This window comes from Capricornis sumatraensis, chromosome 2 (assembly GCF_032405125.1).
Source record: "Capricornis sumatraensis isolate serow.1 chromosome 2, serow.2, whole genome shotgun sequence".
NCBI classification, from domain to species: domain Eukaryota; kingdom Metazoa; phylum Chordata; class Mammalia; order Artiodactyla; family Bovidae; genus Capricornis; species Capricornis sumatraensis.
Window position 1 is genome coordinate 180,491,929 of NC_091070.1, and position 19,012 is coordinate 180,510,940.

Here is a 19,012-nt window from a genome sequence, read left to right on the forward strand (position 1 = left end):
AGTCTTTTGGCCATACTGCATGACATGTGGGATCTTATTCCCCTACCAGGGATCGAAGCTATGCCTCCTGCAATGGAGGCAGGGATTCTTAACCAGTGAACCACCAGGGAAGTCTCCAGAAGCAATTTTTAATCCAAAAGGAAGCAAGAAGATACAATGTAAATAAGAGAAACAAGACACTCAGACTAAAGAGAAGATAATATGTCAGTTATTTAAAGATCTTTATCTCTTTTACAGACATGATACTAGTTAGACCATGCCTGCGCCAACCCTGCATAGAGCTGACTTTACCTCCTGTGGGATGGTGAAAGTCCAATTCCTGGTCGCTTTGCATAGAGCAATCGAACAGCTGGGCCAGGCGTAGAGTAGAGATTACAGAAAATGAACATAGCACCAACCAGAATCGATGATGCTGCCCGTCCATCCTATCAAAGAAAATGTATAAACTTGTCACAAATATGGGCCAGTCAGGCAACTCAGCACTGAGAGGCTGCAGTGCAATTAAAAGAGACACGTCAGGGTGGGAAGCCTGGTGGGGGGTGGGGGGGTGGATGTGGAGGAGAGAAAACTTAATTGGAGGTACTCATCCATTCAAAATTGTTCACTTGAAAACCAAAATCTGTTCCAATTATTTAAATCACAAAGCAGCAAGGGAAGGCTTGTTCTTAGGATATGATTGACTCTGCTAACCTAAGAAACCCAGCAACATAAATTTTATTTGTACTTACTTACTGAAAAATTATCTAGTCTTCAAAGTAACTTTGGACTGGAAGGATGAGAACTAACAGTTAAGGTCTCTCAGTTTAGGGTGAAGGTAAAGAGTTCTCAGGTTAGGCAAATACTTCTTTTTGGACTATGCCTTGTGTACATTTTATCCAAAGTATGTTCCCAGATTGATATAAAATAAAGAAGCTTCACGTGATTCAACCATGTTCGGTAAAGGAATGCATGCAGTAACATTCCTGACAGATGGTAGGCCAGCTTCTTCTAGAATACTTTAAGTGACAGGGATCATCCTGTTTCAGGAAGAATTCAAAGTTCTTCCTTATACTGAGCATGTTGAAATTGCAATGTATTCCACTCAATGATGGAAGATACATTCCTCGTTCTTCCTTCTGTCAGGACAAAGAGGAAACCTACTCCTTTCTCCTCAGGACAACCCTTCACATACTTGAAATACTCTCAATCAACTTTTCTATTTTCCAGGTTGAAAACACGCTTGATCTGTGATGGTTAATTTTACGTGTCAACTTGATCAGGCTAAGAGGTGCCCAGAGAACTGCTAAGACATTATTTCTGTGTGTGTCCTGACTACCACACCATCCCTACAATTCTTCCTCATTTGATGTTCCGTTTTAAGAGATATCATCATTTGATGGACTTCCTCTGAACAGACTCCAGTTTAAAAACAACAGCCTTAAATGTGCTGCCCAGATGTGAAATGCAAGATTTAAGATGTGTTCTGACCAAACTACAGAGGAAATACCATCTTCCTTCATGTGGTAAAAACACTATGCTTTTATTAACATAGCCCCACACTAAACTAAATGCAAGCTAAATCATCCCATAAGCTCTTATTGATCTTTCCATCCAGTAGAACTGTGAGCCCTTTTTCAGATGATGTGATAATAAATAAATACACTTAATCTTTAAGAATCAAAATCCAGGGCTTTACATTTATCCTGTATTTAATTTCACATTAGTGGTTTCTATTAACCTGCAAAAACTTCCAAGATCCAGATTCATTATGTGACCTTCCCAGCCTGAGAAAGCTGATAAGCTTTTCTCCACATTTTCAAAGTTGTTAATTAAAAGGACAACCAAATGCAACCTTTTCCTGGGAAGATGCTGATCCATTAATCACCTTTCTTTGGAAGCAATATTCAGCCAATTTTTTACTAAGTGTATAACAATTTAGCCCCAATTTTTCCATCTTGAATATAAGAAATAGGAAAATATCTCTACTAATCTATTAGTCTTATTCCAAAAGTTCAGTTGCTTTGACATATATGTTTATAATGAATCAACGTAGACTTCTTTACTCGAAGAGTTTAAAATTATCTATGCAAAAATTGTATTAGAATTTCACCTTGAATCACCATCAGGCTCACCAGTCTGTAACTTTTCAAGCTCAACTCCTCCACCTTTTAGGGAAAAAACCTCCTTGCCTTGCCTGCCTGGCACTCTTTTTCCTGTTTCCTGATAACATATAAGGAACTCATATTTGCTTTTCCAAGTGCTTTTAGCATTCTGTCACATGATTTACGTCTAGAGAGAGGATTATTTTTAAGTACTGTGACGCAATTTTACTCTCCCACTGCCTCTCGGCTTCGTCTTAATTATCATCGTCCGTCCCTTTCTAGCTTTGACATCTGCTCCCCTGATGGAGGAACAGAATGAAGGACTGACAGTTTCACTGTGTGCCTCAAGTATTTGCTGCTGTCCTTACTTCAAGGACAGTAAAAGACATATTTCTCAATCTTAATTCTAGAATTTTAGAATTTAGCTTTCCTGAAAAGAACTGTACAACAAAGATCTTCACGACCCAGATAATCATGATGATGTGATCACTAATCTAGAGCCAGACATCTTGGAATGTGAAGTCAAGTGGGCCTTAGAAAGCATCACTATGAACAAAGCTAGTGGAGGTGATAGAATTCCAGTTGAGCTGTTTCAAATCCTGGAAGATGATGCTGTGAAAGTGCTGCACTCAATATGCCAGCAAGTTTGGAAAACTCAGCAGTGGCCACAGGACTGGAAAAGGTCAGTTTTCATTCCCATCCCAAAGAAAGGCAATGCAAAAGAATGCTCAAACTACCGTACAATTGCACTCATCTCACATGCTAGTAAAGTAATGCTCAAAATTCTCCAAGCCAGACTTCAGCAATACGTGAACCGTGAACTCCCGGATGTTCAAGCTGGTTTTAGAAAAGGCAGAGGAACCAGAGATCAAATTGCCAACATCCGCTGGATCATGGAAAAAGCAAGAGAGTTCCAGAAAAGCATCTATTTCTGCTTTATTGACTATGTCAAAGCCTTTGACTGTGTGGATCACAAGAAACTGTGGAAAATTCTGAAAGAGATGGGAATACCAGACCACCTAATCTGCTTCTTGAGAAATCTGCATGCAGGTCAGGAAGCAACAGTTAGAACTGGACATGGAACAACAGACTGGTTCCAAATAGGAAAAGGAGTATGTCAAGGCTGTATACTGTCACCCTGCTTATTTAACTTCTATGCAGAGTACATCATGAGAAACGCTGGGCTGGAGGAAGCACAAGCTGGAATCAAGATTGCTGGGAGAAATATCAATAACCTCAGATATGCAGATGACACCACCCTTATGGCAGAAAGTGAAGAGGAGCTAAAAAGCCTCTTGATGAAAGTGAAAGAGGAGAGTGAAAAAGTTGGCTTAAAGCTCAACATTCAGAAAACGAAGATCATGGCATCTGGTCCCATCACTTCATGGGAAATAGATGGGGAAACAGTGGAAACAGTGTCAGACTTTATTTTTTTGGGCTCCTAAATCACTGCAGATGGTGACTGCAGCCATGAAATTAAAAGACGCTTACTCCTTGGAAGAAAAGTTATGACCAACCTAGAGAGCATATTCAAAAGCAGAGACACTATTTTGCCGACTAAGGTCCACCTAGTCAAGGCCATGGTTTTCCCTGTGGTCATGTATGGATGTGAGAGTTAGTCTGTGAAGAAAGCTGAGTGCTGAAGAACTGATGCGTTTGAACTGTGGTGTTTGAGCAGACTCTTGAGAGTCCCTTGGACTGCAAGGAGATCCAACCAGTCCATTCTCAAGGAGATCAACCCTGGGATTTCTTTGGAAGGAATGATGCTAAAGCTGAAGCTCCAGTACTTTGGACACCTCATGCGAAGAGTTGACTCATTGGAAAAGACTCTGATGCTGGGAGGGATTGGGGGCAGGAGAAGAAGGGGACGACCCAGGATGAGATGGCTGGATGGCATCATGGACTTGATGGAAGTGAGTCTGAGTGAACTCCGGGAGTTGGTGATCGACAGGGAGGCCTGGTGTGCTGCGATTCCTGGGGTCGCAAAGAGTCGGACACAACTGAGCGACTGAACTGAACTGACACTCTTTTAACAGGTTCATGGCTCTTAGACACGTGTTCACTCCCTTTATCTGCTATGCAGGTCTTTTTAAAAGTTTTATTAGGTTTTTTTTTTTTTTAATTAAAAGACGAACACATGCTTTTAAATTTTAATTATTTATTTATTTTTGACTGTGCCGGATCCTCGTTGCTTTGCTCAGGTTTCCTCTAGTTGTGGCAAGTGGGTTTCTCATTGCAGTGGCTTCCTTTGTGAAGTGCAGGCTTAGTAGTTTTGGTTCACGGGCTTGGCTGAACCAACTAAGTTCTGCGGCACGTGAGACCTTCCTGGGCTGGGGATGGAACCCATGTCCTCTGCATTGGCAGGCAGATTCTTATCCACTGTGTCACCAAGGAAATCCATGTGTTTATTTTTAATAATAATAAAAAAAGGAGTATATAGAATAAAAATTAGTGTTCCCACCTCCAGCTTCAATTCCATTTCCGAAGACTCAGTGAAGATTTCTAACTCATGCATGTCCAACACATGAAAGCCTAGAGAGCAAACTATAGGGTCTTAACTTTTGTCTGCCTCTTTTTTTTTTCTTCTTTCATTGGGTTTTTATTTGTCATGATAGTATCATCAGAACTGGGAGCCTCTGGTCTCTCTCTAGCCATCTCCCCTTACAAAGCCACCAGACCTAGGCTTGTTGAACTTTTAGAAAGTTTCTAAGTGAAGAGAAATATCACCAAAGTACCTAAAGGCTGCTTAGTCTCTAAAACAATCTGTCTTTTAAACAATCTGTTCTGCCTCTAAAAGGAAACCCTTCGGCCTTTCACATTAAACTGCTATGAACACCAAGTGTTTTTCCTTTATTCCAAGACTTTGGGGATGTGAAATGGAAAGAAAAAAAAATGTTCTCAGCTTTCATCCCTTTTTTAGCCAACTGACTCTAAAGAAAGAGGGGAAAAATCATCAACTAAGATTATAGCAAAATATATACCCTGAAGTTCATCAACATAATGAATAGTTCTAATATTTATGCTCAGATTTCATCTTTGTGCTCCTTTCTTCACATAGTCCATCACTTATTCATATCTTTCGTACCTGGGATACAAAGGTAAAAAAGGCACAGTTCTTGCCCACAAGATGCTTATAGTCTAGTGGGAAAACAGGCAGGTCACCAGGTCCTGATGATGCAGTACATTAAATGCCACCAAAGATATTTAGATATATAATCAAATGTCCATATTGTGAAAAAAGATCTTACCTAAAGTTGAGTTTAAAGCAATACCCAAAAGACCTCCAGAGGAAAGGTTGAGTAAAGGGATTCTAGGAGGTCAGTGGTCAGAAAAATCATCAGTCCCACTAGAACTGCTATAAAATATCGTCAATCTATGTGACTGCATACAAGGGCATAGATGTCTTTTAATTTTGTTTTTATTCAAACATAAAGGTAAGAGAATAAAATATTCCAATATGCTTATGTCAATTCTATTCACCCAAAACTCTGGCATTTTTGCCTGGGCATCCATAGCTCTTGTTTCGACCTTTTTTATATTAGTAATAGCATATTTCAGAGGCTCTGTGTTATGGAGGTTGTATACATATCTACCTCTCTCACTGGCATTCGAGTTTTAAGGCAAGAACAATGTGTTCCCCTCGTTTATAACGCTTATATCATGTACTCCCTAAGGAGGTTCTTAATAAATGTGTATTCAATATAAGCATTACCTGTTCACTAGTCTATATAAGGCCATTTGTATTTGACCAAACCAAACCAGCACAAACGACAGCCACATCAGCAACATGAAAAGGTTACTCACCAAGCAGTGGACAACACAGACGTTTTTGGGATTCTGCAGTAGCCAGTTATACATATTCCGACACACAGCAAAGAGGTTGTGCAGGCTGGGGGCCTGCCTGATGGGCCAACTGCATTCTGAGACCTAAAGGAACACAGCAGAAAGGAATGAATTCCCAAGCAACTCCCTCTCCAGGAGCAGGTATCACACCAAACAACTTCTGGAAATGACACTACATCCTCTTTCAACACAGCAGGAAGAGTTGGGAACAGGGTCCAAACACAGAAGAGTTTAATCCTGTAACTTTTTTACTTTAAAAATACTGTTTCAGTAATTGGTAAGAAAACACAGTTTGAAATACATTTTAAATTAAACTGGATGATTTAAACTACCTATTTGGATTTTTAAAACTTCTGTGGGGTTACACTGAATTTAACTTTTATTTAGTATAAAACATTTTGATCTGCCTACTAGATGCTTAATCATAGGGTTACATTATAAATCCTGCACTACCCTTAATTTTATCCAAGCGGATAAAAGTGAAAACATGAAAAAGTGCTGCTGAGTAAGCCAAAGATAGGCTTTTTCAGGGGTCTTATTTCTTTCTCTTTTAATGAAGGAACTCACAACTTAATGGGGATGATATCTGGCATTTTCATTCATTTAACACATGCAATCATTCAACACATTATAGAACACTGACTACATTTGTAGAATTCTGCTTGGCTCTGATCTGAAAAATCATGTAAGATGGGTACTAATACGATTCCCATTTTGCAAAAGAGAAGACTGACTCTCAGAGGTTGTCTTATCTAAACTCATACCACTGGTTAGCACCAGGATTGCAACCAAGGTCTTCTGAATGTAAGTCACTCTGCTGCAACAGTATACTGGCTGAAATTGTTATTTGCCTCAGAATTCTAGGCATGAGTCTCGGTAGGGAAAAACTTAGATTTAGGCAAACTCATGAAAACAGAGAAGCCTGGAGGGCTCCAGTTCATGGGGTGGCAAAGAGTTGGACATGACCGAGCTACTTTCACTTTCACTTTTCGTCTCAATGACCTCTCTGGGCTTTTCTGGTGGCTCAGATGGTAAAGGATCGGCATGTAATGCAGGAGACCTGGGTTCGATCCCCGGGTCAGGAAGATCCCCTGGAGGAGGGCACGGCAACCCACTCCAGTATTCTTACCTGTGGAGAACTCTATGGACTGAGGAGAGTCGGACATGACTCAATGACTAACACCTTCACTTTTCTTTAATAACCTCTCTAAGCCTTTCTCCATAAAATACTGTGAATGCTAATCACCTATCTACCTCATAGGATTGTGGCTACTACATAAGATTGTATTTCAAAGGCTTAGCTCAGTATTTGACACACACAAAATGATCAACAAATACTGGCTATCACTATTATTATTATTATTTTATCAGGTAATTGTAGTGCAAATCCTTAAGGTCAGATAGAGCAAACTATGTTTGAAAAAAATCAATAAAACCCTTTTGGGCAAAAGTTTAGACTGAAGGGTCAGATCATACAAGGCCTTGTTAAGAACTGAGAGAAATATTTAAGAAGGAAAGTAACTCTTATTAGATTTCAGTATGAAGAAAGGATATAGATGACAAAAGACACAGTCAGAGAGAACAGTCAGATGGCAGTAAGTGGAATCTAAGTAAGAAACGATAGTGGCTTAAGCTAGATGAGTGGTAGTGGGACACACAAAGACTTGAGGAATTCAAAAAATAGACAGGAAGTGGAATGCCTGTATATAAGACTTAGCGATCGATCAGAGGGTGGCAGTGCATGAGTGTAGACAGTGATGTGCAGGGGGAGGAGATAAAAATGACTGCCAGATTTCCAGCCTGAATGGCTGGATAAAAGGATGGGAGGTGCCATTATTAAGACAGGGAATTCTGGTCAAAGGAACGGGCTTTTACAGTCGTGTCATCAAAAAGTGCTCTGCAACACTAACAACACTGGTCTAAGAAAACCCAAACGTCCCAAATTCTTTACATTTAACGGTAGGGAAGGAGAGGCAGGAATAATCTGTTTGGTTCACGCTTTTCTAGTAACCATATAGTAACTAGTCAAAATATAGGTGGGAAATTATCTGTGCTGTCTAGAGTTGACACCCGAAACCAAACAGAGTTTCTCTCTCTGTGGATGCCAAAAGCCCATTCTTTTTGGTTATTTTGTAACTTTTTTCCCTGTAAAATGATTGCAGGTGGCATCGGGGGACCTGCCAGGTGGTTAATTATCCTAGACCTTTGGGAAAGACAGGTGCAATGCATTAAACAAAATAGATGAAACACCTAACAAAGCTACCAAACAACCCAGGGTAGCCAGTGTTGAGCCTCTGTCAATTTAAACTCCATAAAGCTTGCCCCTTTCACCTAATATGATTTGGGGCTGTTTCTGGCCCATTCTTTATTCTCAAAGAGATTCCCCATTGATGTGTTCTCAAGGTATGGAAATAATGATTAAAAATAGAATAATTGGGAAGAAAAGATTTGCCATCAGAGGAATTGCAAAATGTATATTTATACAAGCTGCTTCCTATCTGTCTGCAATGTTTTTCCTTCCCTTGGAAAATTTCTATTCAGAATACAAAGCCCAAGTTCCAGCGTTCTCCTGTCTCTGACAGTTTCTCTTAACACTCACAGGCAGAAATACTTAGTCATCCTGATCAGCAGAGCAACATGGTGAAGCCCTCAGGTTGGTTTTCACCTTAGCTTTACAACTTACTACCTAATTAACCTTTGGCAAGTTGCTAACCTCTCCAAGACTCAAGTCTCTTGTGTGTGAAGTAAAAATGGGCATTACAGGTCAGTTGTAAGACCTAAAGAGCATGACATAAACACAGTAAGTGCCAGCTAACTGACAAGCCATATTCAAATTAACTATTTACATCTATCTCCCCATTTAGACACTAAGCTCCAGGAGAAGATAGACCATTTCTTGTTTTTGTAACCCAAGTACAGAGTCCACATGCTAGCCCAATGGTAGGCACTCAGTAGGCATTTGCTGAGTGAACAAATGAATGAAAGAACCAAGGAAGGAACCCCATATGGTAATCACTTCTTATAACATGATTTATCTTTGTCTGTATGTAAAAGATCTTGAAGAAGCAATGTTGAATCAATTTTGTTGTATTTTTAGATTATGACTATGTAAAAATGTAGAAAATTTATTTTCTCAAACAGTATTCAGGCAGCCTTTTTAAACCTCTTAGAAATTATATGTCACCCCTACAAATACTAAATGTCAGTATCTATAATGAGCCTCAGCTAAAAGCTGGCTAAATTGTTCTTAGCACAATACACCAATTGTTCAGAATCATTAAATCAATCAAGTAAATAATATTAATTTAAAGTACTCCATAATTACATATTTACTTGATATATAATTATACACCATTAGACAAACATACAATTAGAATTTTTTAAAAGCATGTGCTCTGTCTAAAGGGGAAAAACATTAAGGCGAAAAAAAAATTTTTTCTTTTTAAACAAAATCAATCACTGCAAGAGGTTTTCGTAGCTTTGTGAGGTTCACAGCTTTGTACAATAAGCACAATCCTTGGGCAGGTGACACTTCATTATGCTGCCTCCAGTCTCTCTGAACCCCTCCCGGAGTAGCAGACAGCAGAGAATGCCATATGGATTACAGGCTCCATGATACCACCTGGAGGGAAAGGAGGCCAGAGCAGCACAGGGCTGAATGCTATTCGGTTTTCATCTTTCTGTCTCCCCAGGCAAGAGAGGAGATGACAGAAGCATCCCATTTGCTGAGCATAAGAGCAAAAGATGCTATAGAGAATCAGACTGAAGAGTCATATCCAGTGTTTTAAGAACCTGATTCCATTTTTGGAGGACAGAGGTACTTCAGGCAATTGCTTATTTGGCATTTTATTATTAGTAATGGTGATTATAGCTTCCCCTTACTGAAGGCTTACTCTAAGCCAGACACTGCTTCAAATGTATTCCTTATAGCACACCTACAGAAAAATATTCTAAGTATTTGAGATGGAAATCCTATTGTCATCTCTACTTACTACAGGAGGATGATTTTTAGATGACATGAAGTGACTTACCCAAGAAGAGTTGAGATGTGACTCTAGGATAATTTTTGTGCACATCATATGAATTTCACCTCAGTAAAAAATAATAAAAATGTGTACACTGTCTGATGATTATCAACTACAGTTCCATACATTTCTGAGGCAGTTATGGCACCACATGGGGGCTATTTTTTTTTTTTTTTTTTTACCAAGGTTAATAAGACAGTCAAGTCACTGAGGGCTGCAGAACTAGAATGTTGGACTTTCAGGTTCTCCGGCTCCTAGGCCAGGGGCATTTTTCTGCCCCATTATTTCCTACCCTTACACTGATGTACAGCGACAGAGGAGAGATGAATATAAAGTCACTCCTCTGTGGCCAGCTCCCCTCACCATCCAGAAAACCAGGAGAGAAACAACTAGGAGCTATGGTGACCTCTTTAGTGAGTTCTGGAAGGAGAAAGGAAAAATAGGTGACCTTCAGAAAAAATCACAAACCTTTTAAGAAACCCAACTTGATCATATATTTTCCTAAAATTAAATTATTTGCAAAGAGGAAGAAATTCTATAAGATTATACCATTTAGAAATAGTGGAAATAAAATAAGATTCTAAAAGAACCAGCTGGGTTTATCTTTTCTATGTTACTAGCTGGGCTCCTTCAGCTTACTCCTTCCTGGTTGCACAGATGGAGAAGGAGGCTCAAAGTGGCACTTACATTCGCATTATCAGGATGTAAGAACTTTAGGGCAGCCTAGATTTGCTGGCCATTCATCCACTTTTCCATTTATTGCCAACAATAACACCAAGAAATGTGTAAAGCAGTGGTTCCTGAAACTCTAGGACATAGTTACAAAACTTCTGTGCAGAAATGGAACCAGTGCACGTACACATACACTCACTCAGAGTGAATGAGTACAGTGTATATTTGGGGGATGATGAAAAAGGTTTGGGTATAGATACTGGTGATGATTATACACTATTATGAGTGTGTTTAATGCTGCTGAATTGTACCCTTACAAATGTCTAAAATGGTATGTTTATGTTATATGTCTTCTATCATAACAAAGAAAAAATAGGAGTGAAAAATACATAGTTAAAACTCTGAAGTCCATGCATGAATCAAAATATACAATGGATTCTTGTCTATTTAACTTAGATTCAGAACATCTGGTTTAGATGATGCATCTCACTGGTCTCCAAGACTCCACTGTCAAAAGCATGACTTTTATTTCCTCAAGGTGGATACTGGCTAAGAAAAGGCAAAAAATTGACATTCAACACCTCTTCTGCAGTCCTGAATAGGAATTCTAACACTATGAATGCAGGGCTATCAGCTATGCTTTGTTTTGAGTCAAATCCTCTGCTAAAACGGAAACTAAACACAGAGTCCTATTTTAATATTCTGTGGATGGGGTCACAAAGAGTCGGACACAGCTGAGCAACTAACACTTTCATACATATCTACATATGCAAATACTAAGAAACTGCTATTTAATTATTTCATATGATTCCTGTCAACCCATGTGGTTTCTAAGCATCAAAGTTAATCAAAATAAACAATGATGCCCCTCAGCAAAATAAAGTCATCCTAGAAACAGCCTGTCTCTGTCATCACCATCTTGATCTCCAAACACACATCACATAATAAAAAGGTAAAACGGCTGAGTTCAGGATTCAAGGTACAGAGACATAGACAGAGCTCCATTCATGTGGGCCCCTACACAAAAGTGGTCTTGTGTTTGGTCTCTTCCAACAGTGGTATCCAAGGAAGCCTTGGCCATCTACATTTATTGAAATAAGACTTATTTGCAGACCTAGCCCTCCACTGGTCGGGAAGGAGAAGAAAATGACTTCAGTCCTTGAGGATAGGAAGAGGAGAACCAAGAACACATTTCTAAGTCATGCAACAATGTGATGCAAATCAGCTTGTAGTGTTAGTGTTGGCAAGAGAAAGGATTAGGGAATTAGAAAGAGATACAGACCTATCAAAAACAGAGCTATGCTGAAAATTCTAAGGCTGTGGGACTGTCTTCCTGAGATGCACCTGAGGGTTGAGTGAAGTCAGAGGGTCTAGTTCCATTCGGTGGAGTTCTGGGACCATCTGTAAAGAGGGTAACGACGTAGTGCAGTTCTGTTTTTTAGGGGAAAGAATTGGAATTGGCATGGAGAAATCCTCCGAAGAGTGGGGCTGTGGAATGGGTGGCCTGTCAGGGAGTGGGAGCAGCTCGTGGATGAGACAGTGTGTCTCCCCTGGTGGGAGCATGGGTTCTCAGGACATGAAGAACAGTGAAAGATGAGCTAGAGAGCACAGAGGCCAGATCATGAAGAGACGGGTAAGACACTCTCTACAGTTTGCATGGAGACGAAATAACCCCACTCCTTTCACCTAGATGAGATTTACTCATGCTTTGGGGTCCAGCTCTCACTACTATCTTCCTTCACTAAACTTCCTCAGTATGTATTGTAAATATTATTTCCATTTGTCTTGAGAACATCCTGGCTTCTTTCTCCAACTAGGCTGAGGTGCCTTGAGAACAAGAATCAAATTTTTATTCGATATCTACGTATTCAACAATACTTGGCACATTTGATCATCTGAGAAACCTTTCCTAGCCAGGCCAGCCATCACTCTAGGCAGCAAATAAAAAAACGTGCTCTCTGCTCTTTGACCCGGATAACCACAATGGTGTGATCACTCACCTAGAGCCAGACCTCCTGGAGTCTGAAGTCAAGTGGGCCTTAGGAAGCATCACTACGAACAAAGCTTAGTGGAGGTGGTGGAATTCCAGCTGAGCTATTTCAAGTCCTAAAAGATGATACTGTTAAAGTGCTGCACTCAATACGCCAGCAAATTTGGAAAACTCAGCAGCGGCCACAGGACTGGAAAAGGTCAGTTTTCATTCCAATCCCAAAGAAAGGCAATGCCAAAGAATGTTCAAACTACTGCACAATTGCACTCATCTCACAGACTAGCAAAGTAATGCTCAAAATTCTCCAAGCGAGGCATGAACCGAGAACTTCTGGATGTACAAGCTGGATTTAGAAAAGGCATAGGAGCCAGAGATCAAATTGCCAACGTCTGCTGGATCATCAAAAAAGCAAGAGAGTTCCAGAAAACCATCTACTTCTGAGTTACTGACTATGCCAAAGCCTTTGACTGTGTAGACCACAACAAACTGTGGAAAATTCTTAGAGATGGGAATACTAAACCACCTTACCTACCTTCCTTCTGAGAAATCTGTATGCAGGTCAAGAGGCAGCAATTAGAACCAGACACGGAACAACAGACTGGTTCCAAATTGGGAAAGGAGTATGTCAAGGCTGTATATTGTCATCCTGCTTATTTAACTTATATGCAGAATACATCATGTGAAATGCTGGGCTGGATGAAGCACAAGATGGAATCAGGATGGCTGGGGGAAATATCAATAACCTCAGATACGCAGATGATACCACCTTTATGGCAGAAAGTGAAGAGGAACTGAGAAGCCTCTTGATGAAAGTGAAAGAGGAAAGTGAAAGCTGGCTTAAAACTCAACATTCAGAAAACGAAGATCATGGCATCTGGTCCCATCACTTCATGGCAAATAGATGAGGAAACAGTGGAAACAGTGAGAGACTTTATTTTGGGGGGGCTCTAAAATCACTGCAGATGGTGACTGCAGCCATGAAATTAAAAGACGCTTTCTCCTTGGAAGAAAAGCTATGACAAACTTAGACAGCATATTAAAAAGCAAAGACATTACCTTGCTAACAAAGGTCCATCTAGTCAAAGCTATGGTTTTTCCAGTAGTCATGTATGGATGTGAAAGCTGGACTATAAAGAAAGCTGAGTGCAAAAGAATTGATGCTCTTGAACTGTGGTGTTGGAAAAGACTCTTGAGAGTCCCTTGGACTGCAAGGAGATCCAACCAGTCCATCCTAAAGGAAATCAGTCCTAAACATTCATTGGAAGGACTGATGTTGAAGCTGAAACTCCAATACTTTGGCCACCTGATGCGAAGAACTGACTCATTGGAAAAGACCCTGATGCTGGAAGATTGAAGGCAGAGGGAGAAGGGGATGACAGAGGATGAGATGGTTGGATGGCATCACTGACTCGATGGACATGAGTTTGAGCAGGCTCTGGGAGTTGGTGATGGACAGGGAGGCCTGGCATGCTGCAGTCCATGGGGTTGCAAAGAGTAGGACATGACTGAGCGACTGAACTGAACTGCTCTCTGAGGGCAAGTGAGAACAGCCCAAGGCAGGTGTTCCACGTTCAGTTTCTGGTTCCTTTGGTAAGACTGCTAAGTCTGGTCACAAAATATGTGCTTATACTAATTGATGCCTTTCTTTAAATATCTTTATAGAGATTGCTTTTATAAATCATATATGTATATATGCATAATCATATATGCATATATTAATGTGCATGAATACTTCTATAGTGATATTATATCTTTATTTACTTCCAGAGGGAAAATTTTCCAGACTATCACAAATATTTCAAGATGAAATAAAATTTCTAAGGAATATTATGCAGGATGTTTCATGGTCCTTCAATTATTAAAATAATAGCATTTTGTGTATAACTGAGTCACTTTGCTATAAAGCAGAGACTGGCACAACACTGAAAATCAACTATACTTCAATAAAAATAAAGAAGAAAGAAAATGATGGCACTGAGTTTTTAAACCGAAAAGATCAATTCAAAAGATTTGTTGAATTAGAAATAAAATATCTACCCACATTTTTGTGGATGCTAATTTACTTGCTCTCAATAAGGTAATAGATAGAATGAGAGTTGGAAGGGCAGTTAATTATAGTGAAATTTTAAAGAGCTGCATTTAAAATCTGTTATAGAATAGGAATTTAGAGCAAACCACTTGAGAACAGTTCTGTCAATGCTTCTTAGAGAGTGGTCCCCAGGGCAACAGCAGAAGGAGTATCCAGAAAGTTGTGAGCATAGCAACTTCTCATCACACCCCTCTGCTGAATGTTTAAAAGCCCTCTAAGAGATTCTGATGTACATTAAATCTTGAGAACCACTGGGTGACCTCTTGCTTTATTTGGATCTGAGAAAAGAGAATCCTTCACAAAATTCTCCCTTATTTTATTGAACATTAGGCTAGGAAGTGGTCTAAAAGAGCATACAGAATAATTTCCAGATTTTACAGATCAGGAAACTGAGGCCCAGAGATTATTAATGGCAACTAAAATTCGCAGCAAAATGCTTTCTGGCATCAAAACTGAGATCCTTGATGCAGAGTAAACACAGCCAGGTATTATTTTGCATATTTGAAATCAAGTTTCACTTTTACAGGACTTCCCTGGTGGCTCAGACAGTAAAGAATCCATCTGCAATGCAGGAGACATGGGTTCGATCCTTGGATTGGGAAGATCCCCTGGAGAAGGAAATGGCAACCCACTCCAGTATTCTTGCCTGGAGAAATCCATGGAGAGGAGCCTGGTGAGCTATAGTCCGTGGTGTCACAAAGAGTCGGACATGACCGAGTGACTAACACTTCACTTTTACAGGGTACAATGTGTAAAAAACCCTTTCTGTTTATTCAGAAATCCAGATGCAGCTGCAGAACCAATCATAGCTAAAGGCTAAGTTGAGATATTTGAAAGTGTTCCTGAGAGAGAAAAAGCCGTATTATTTTACTGAGTAAACCAAATTCAGTGGCCAGAAATATTAGACTTGGCATTAGATTCAAGCCAAAGCCAGCTCTCATCACTCCTTAACCAGCCTGAAACTAGAACTCTTTCTCTGCCCAGTCCCAAAAGCTCCTTGAGAGGATAAATCAGTTTTCCAGGTAACACTCTCAGCCCAGAGTAATGGCTGTTACCCCACTTCTCTGTACCTCAGTTTCTCCATCTACTTCAGAGGACTGTTGAGGGAATTAATAATAGATTGCATGTAAAGTTCCTGGAACACTGCAAATGCTCTAAAAACGTTGCTGCCAGTGTCACCACTATAAATATGAGCAATCGCATCACCAAACCCACAGTGTGGACTGTTTACGTGCTATACCTCACTTAGGAAAAATGTACCTCTACCAAAAGTCAGAAAGCCATTTCCATTCAAACTGGCGTGTCTCTCCTGGTCCCACCACACTGCTTCAACAAGCAATAAGGAAGGGTGAAAGGCATCATTAGTGCTCCAATATAAGGGTCTCCAACTGCCCCGTGGAGCAGTCCAGTCTTCACTGAGCCACACAGCAACGTGCCTAACAACTGAGCAACCAGTCACAGCTGATTTGAGGCCCCCAAATAGCGGGTACCTCACTGACAGAGAAACTTTCCTGCAAACATCCTCACCCAAGGAAAAGCTTCAGAATATCTTATAGTAGCCTAATAAGAACTTTACAGATAGAGAAGTATAGATAGTACATAATTTTTCAGCTCCATGTGCCTAGGGGCAAAGGCTTTGAGAACAGCTCTTCAAGGGTAAAATACCCTGTTACGTCTTTAACCTTGTGATCAGGTCTAAAATTCCTTACCCTGCTGTGAAACTTGGCAGTTCGATAAGACTTGGGCGACAGATTGTACACCGTGTAGTGGTCAAGATGTCTGGAATCCAGAAAGCTTCGAATATCATCAACTTGATTCCTGAATCCTATGTCAACACTGTCCAGAGGAAAGGACATCACTGGGAAGGTTAACATAGAGAGAAAATAGGTTAAACAGGCCTGCTGTCACAATGGGCAGCAGCTGACAGCTGAGCCACCGAGCCGTTAATAAACGTGAGGGACTTACCAATAATTCTGGAGGTAACATAAGTGAAGTCTAAATCTCCCTTTGTGTAGCTAAAAGCAAGACAGGAAAGGGCATTCATTAAAATGATCCAAATATCCCAAGATTGCTTCCTCTCTCTCTCAGTCACCCGTGCATCATATCCCAGGACATTTCCATCCAGTAGCCGCATTTTGATTTCCCTCAAGGCCATCTTCTCTCTACCAAGGAAGCATTGTTGACAGAAGACAACCCACACCCTCAGAAGCACACATCTACCCCTCCAAACAGGGCACCCCAAAATCCTCTGTAGATGCCACTTCATGAATAGAATCCATCTCAGAAGAGAAAACACTGCTAATTCATTAACACTGATTGTCTCAGCCTCTTCACCTACAGGAAAACAGTTCCCCTAAGCGTCAGCAGCAAGGGGGTAGAAGAGGAAGTGATGGAGGGAAAACAAAGGACCCTTTTTTGAGGCCTACAAGGTGCTGGTTGGAGACTGAAGGTAAAGTATAAAATTATATTTGAACAAAAATTAAAATGCTGATTAATATACCGGACTACACACATGGATTTCTGCTTTAAAACCACATTTTGTAACTAAATGGCAACCCACTCCAGTATTCTTGCCTGGAAAATCCCATGGACAGAGGAGCCTGGCGGGCTTCAGTCCATAGGGTCACAAAGAATCAGACACAACTGAAGCGATTTAGCATAGCACAGCACACTGTAATGTAAAAGGACCCTAGAACTTTATAATTCCTAATACTAAAAAAGAATTCATATGGCCCGCTTGTAAAAGTTTCATACAGGAGAAGGGGAGGAAACTTCTCCCAGTAAATAAATTTTAAAGGGCTATTAAAATATAAAAACAAACTTCTGTTTTGAATACAATCCTTAAGGACTGCTTACTTGGATTGCATGTGATTATCTCACCTAATTCTTGAACCACTAAAGACATAAATCTTAGCAGAGTATAAAAGTAGAGCTCTGAGAGGTTAGTTGATGTGCCTCAGGTTAACAAGGGCAGGTACTGCGTTAGAATCCAGGATGATGGATTTGAAAGCCAGGGATGGCAACCACTATCCTCTAATGTACCAGTAAGCCAAGTCCTCCTAGCCTGTGCTTTTCTCAAAGTCTCAGTCGGATGACTTCAATGGCATTCCTCAATCAGACCCCATGCAGCTGCATCGCAAAATTGATAAGTCTTTGAGCCAGATAAGCCGTTGGCAGGTAACCAGATCCTCTGGGGGCACAAGGTCCATTAACGTAAAGGGAAGAAAGCACATACCTGGTAACAGATTGTATAACTCTGGAAGACGTGTCTTTGAGAGTGTCTTTCAAGTTGTCCTTTAGGTTGCTAAAGAGCCTCCCTGCCCCTCCTTTCACCATGTCAAAAAGACCTCCGCCATAGCTGGGCTCCATGTCTGGAGACGAGGCACCTGCCAACGGAAATCAGAAAAAGAGGTAATAGCAGAAAAAGAGGTAATGGGTTTCCCAGGTGGCTCGATGGTAAAAAAAAAAAAAAAAAAAAGTCTGCATGCCAATGCAAGAAATGCAGAAGAATGCAGGCTCAACCTCTGGGTCTGGAAGATACCCTGGAGAAGGAAATGGCAACCCATTCCAGTACTCTTCCCTGGAGAATCCCATGGATGGAGGAGCCTGGTAGCCTACAGTCCACGGGGTTACAAAGAGTTGGACACGACTTAGCAACTAAGCGTGATGAATATGTGGCATGAATGAGGAATATCCCTTTATTATTAGAAGCTACCCTGTTCCCATTTGGGGAATGTTTCTTAACATAGCGTAACTTAGCTTATCAAGATTGATACATGAAGGAAGTAGGAATCTGTGCAGAGGAAGCTAATATAAACAACAGCCAGGCAGGTTGTACAGACCAGCAGGTATGAGCCTGAGTCCCTCTCACCTGGGTTCTGGCCCAGCCCTGCTGCTATTCCTAACTGTAAGAACTTAGGGAGCCTTTCTAAGCCTCTTTCTTGCTGTCTATAAAATTGGGATAAAAATAATGCCTACTTCACCAGAAAACATTAAATGAGTGTATCTTAAGCTATTAGCATAGTACCTACTATATTAAGGAGTCAACAGATTGCAGCTATACTATTTTTATGCTGCACCCTGAAATTCCTATGTTGATATTTTTTCATCTTTGTTCACTTTTCAACTCTATGATGACAAAGGGCAAGAATGGCATCTCTTATTTTTTTTTTTTAAATGCAGTATTTGTTGTATACTTCAAAATATGTTAAGAGGATAGATCTCTGGATCTCAGGTATAGTAGAACACAGGACCTCACTTAGCTTACAGGAGCGAACCTCTGTAACTCTGACTCTGTTGCTAAGTTTCCCTT

General features: G+C 40.4%; 1 protein-coding gene across 1 annotated transcript in view; it reads right to left on the reverse strand.

The window, feature by feature from the left end:
* DNAJC6 (DnaJ heat shock protein family (Hsp40) member C6) overlaps positions 1-19,012 on the reverse strand; it is a 107,608-nt gene that overhangs the window by 38,467 nt on the left and 50,129 nt on the right. Inside the window, exons 2-6 of the mRNA XM_068965856.1 lie at positions 17,936-18,086; positions 16,666-16,715; positions 16,410-16,558; positions 5,886-6,008; positions 292-425 (exon numbers count right to left, since the gene is read on the reverse strand). Coding sequence (XP_068821957.1) covers positions 292-425; positions 5,886-6,008; positions 16,410-16,558; positions 16,666-16,715; positions 17,936-18,086 — 607 coding nt within the window. The remainder of the gene's footprint in view (positions 1-291; positions 426-5,885; positions 6,009-16,409; positions 16,559-16,665; positions 16,716-17,935; positions 18,087-19,012) is intronic.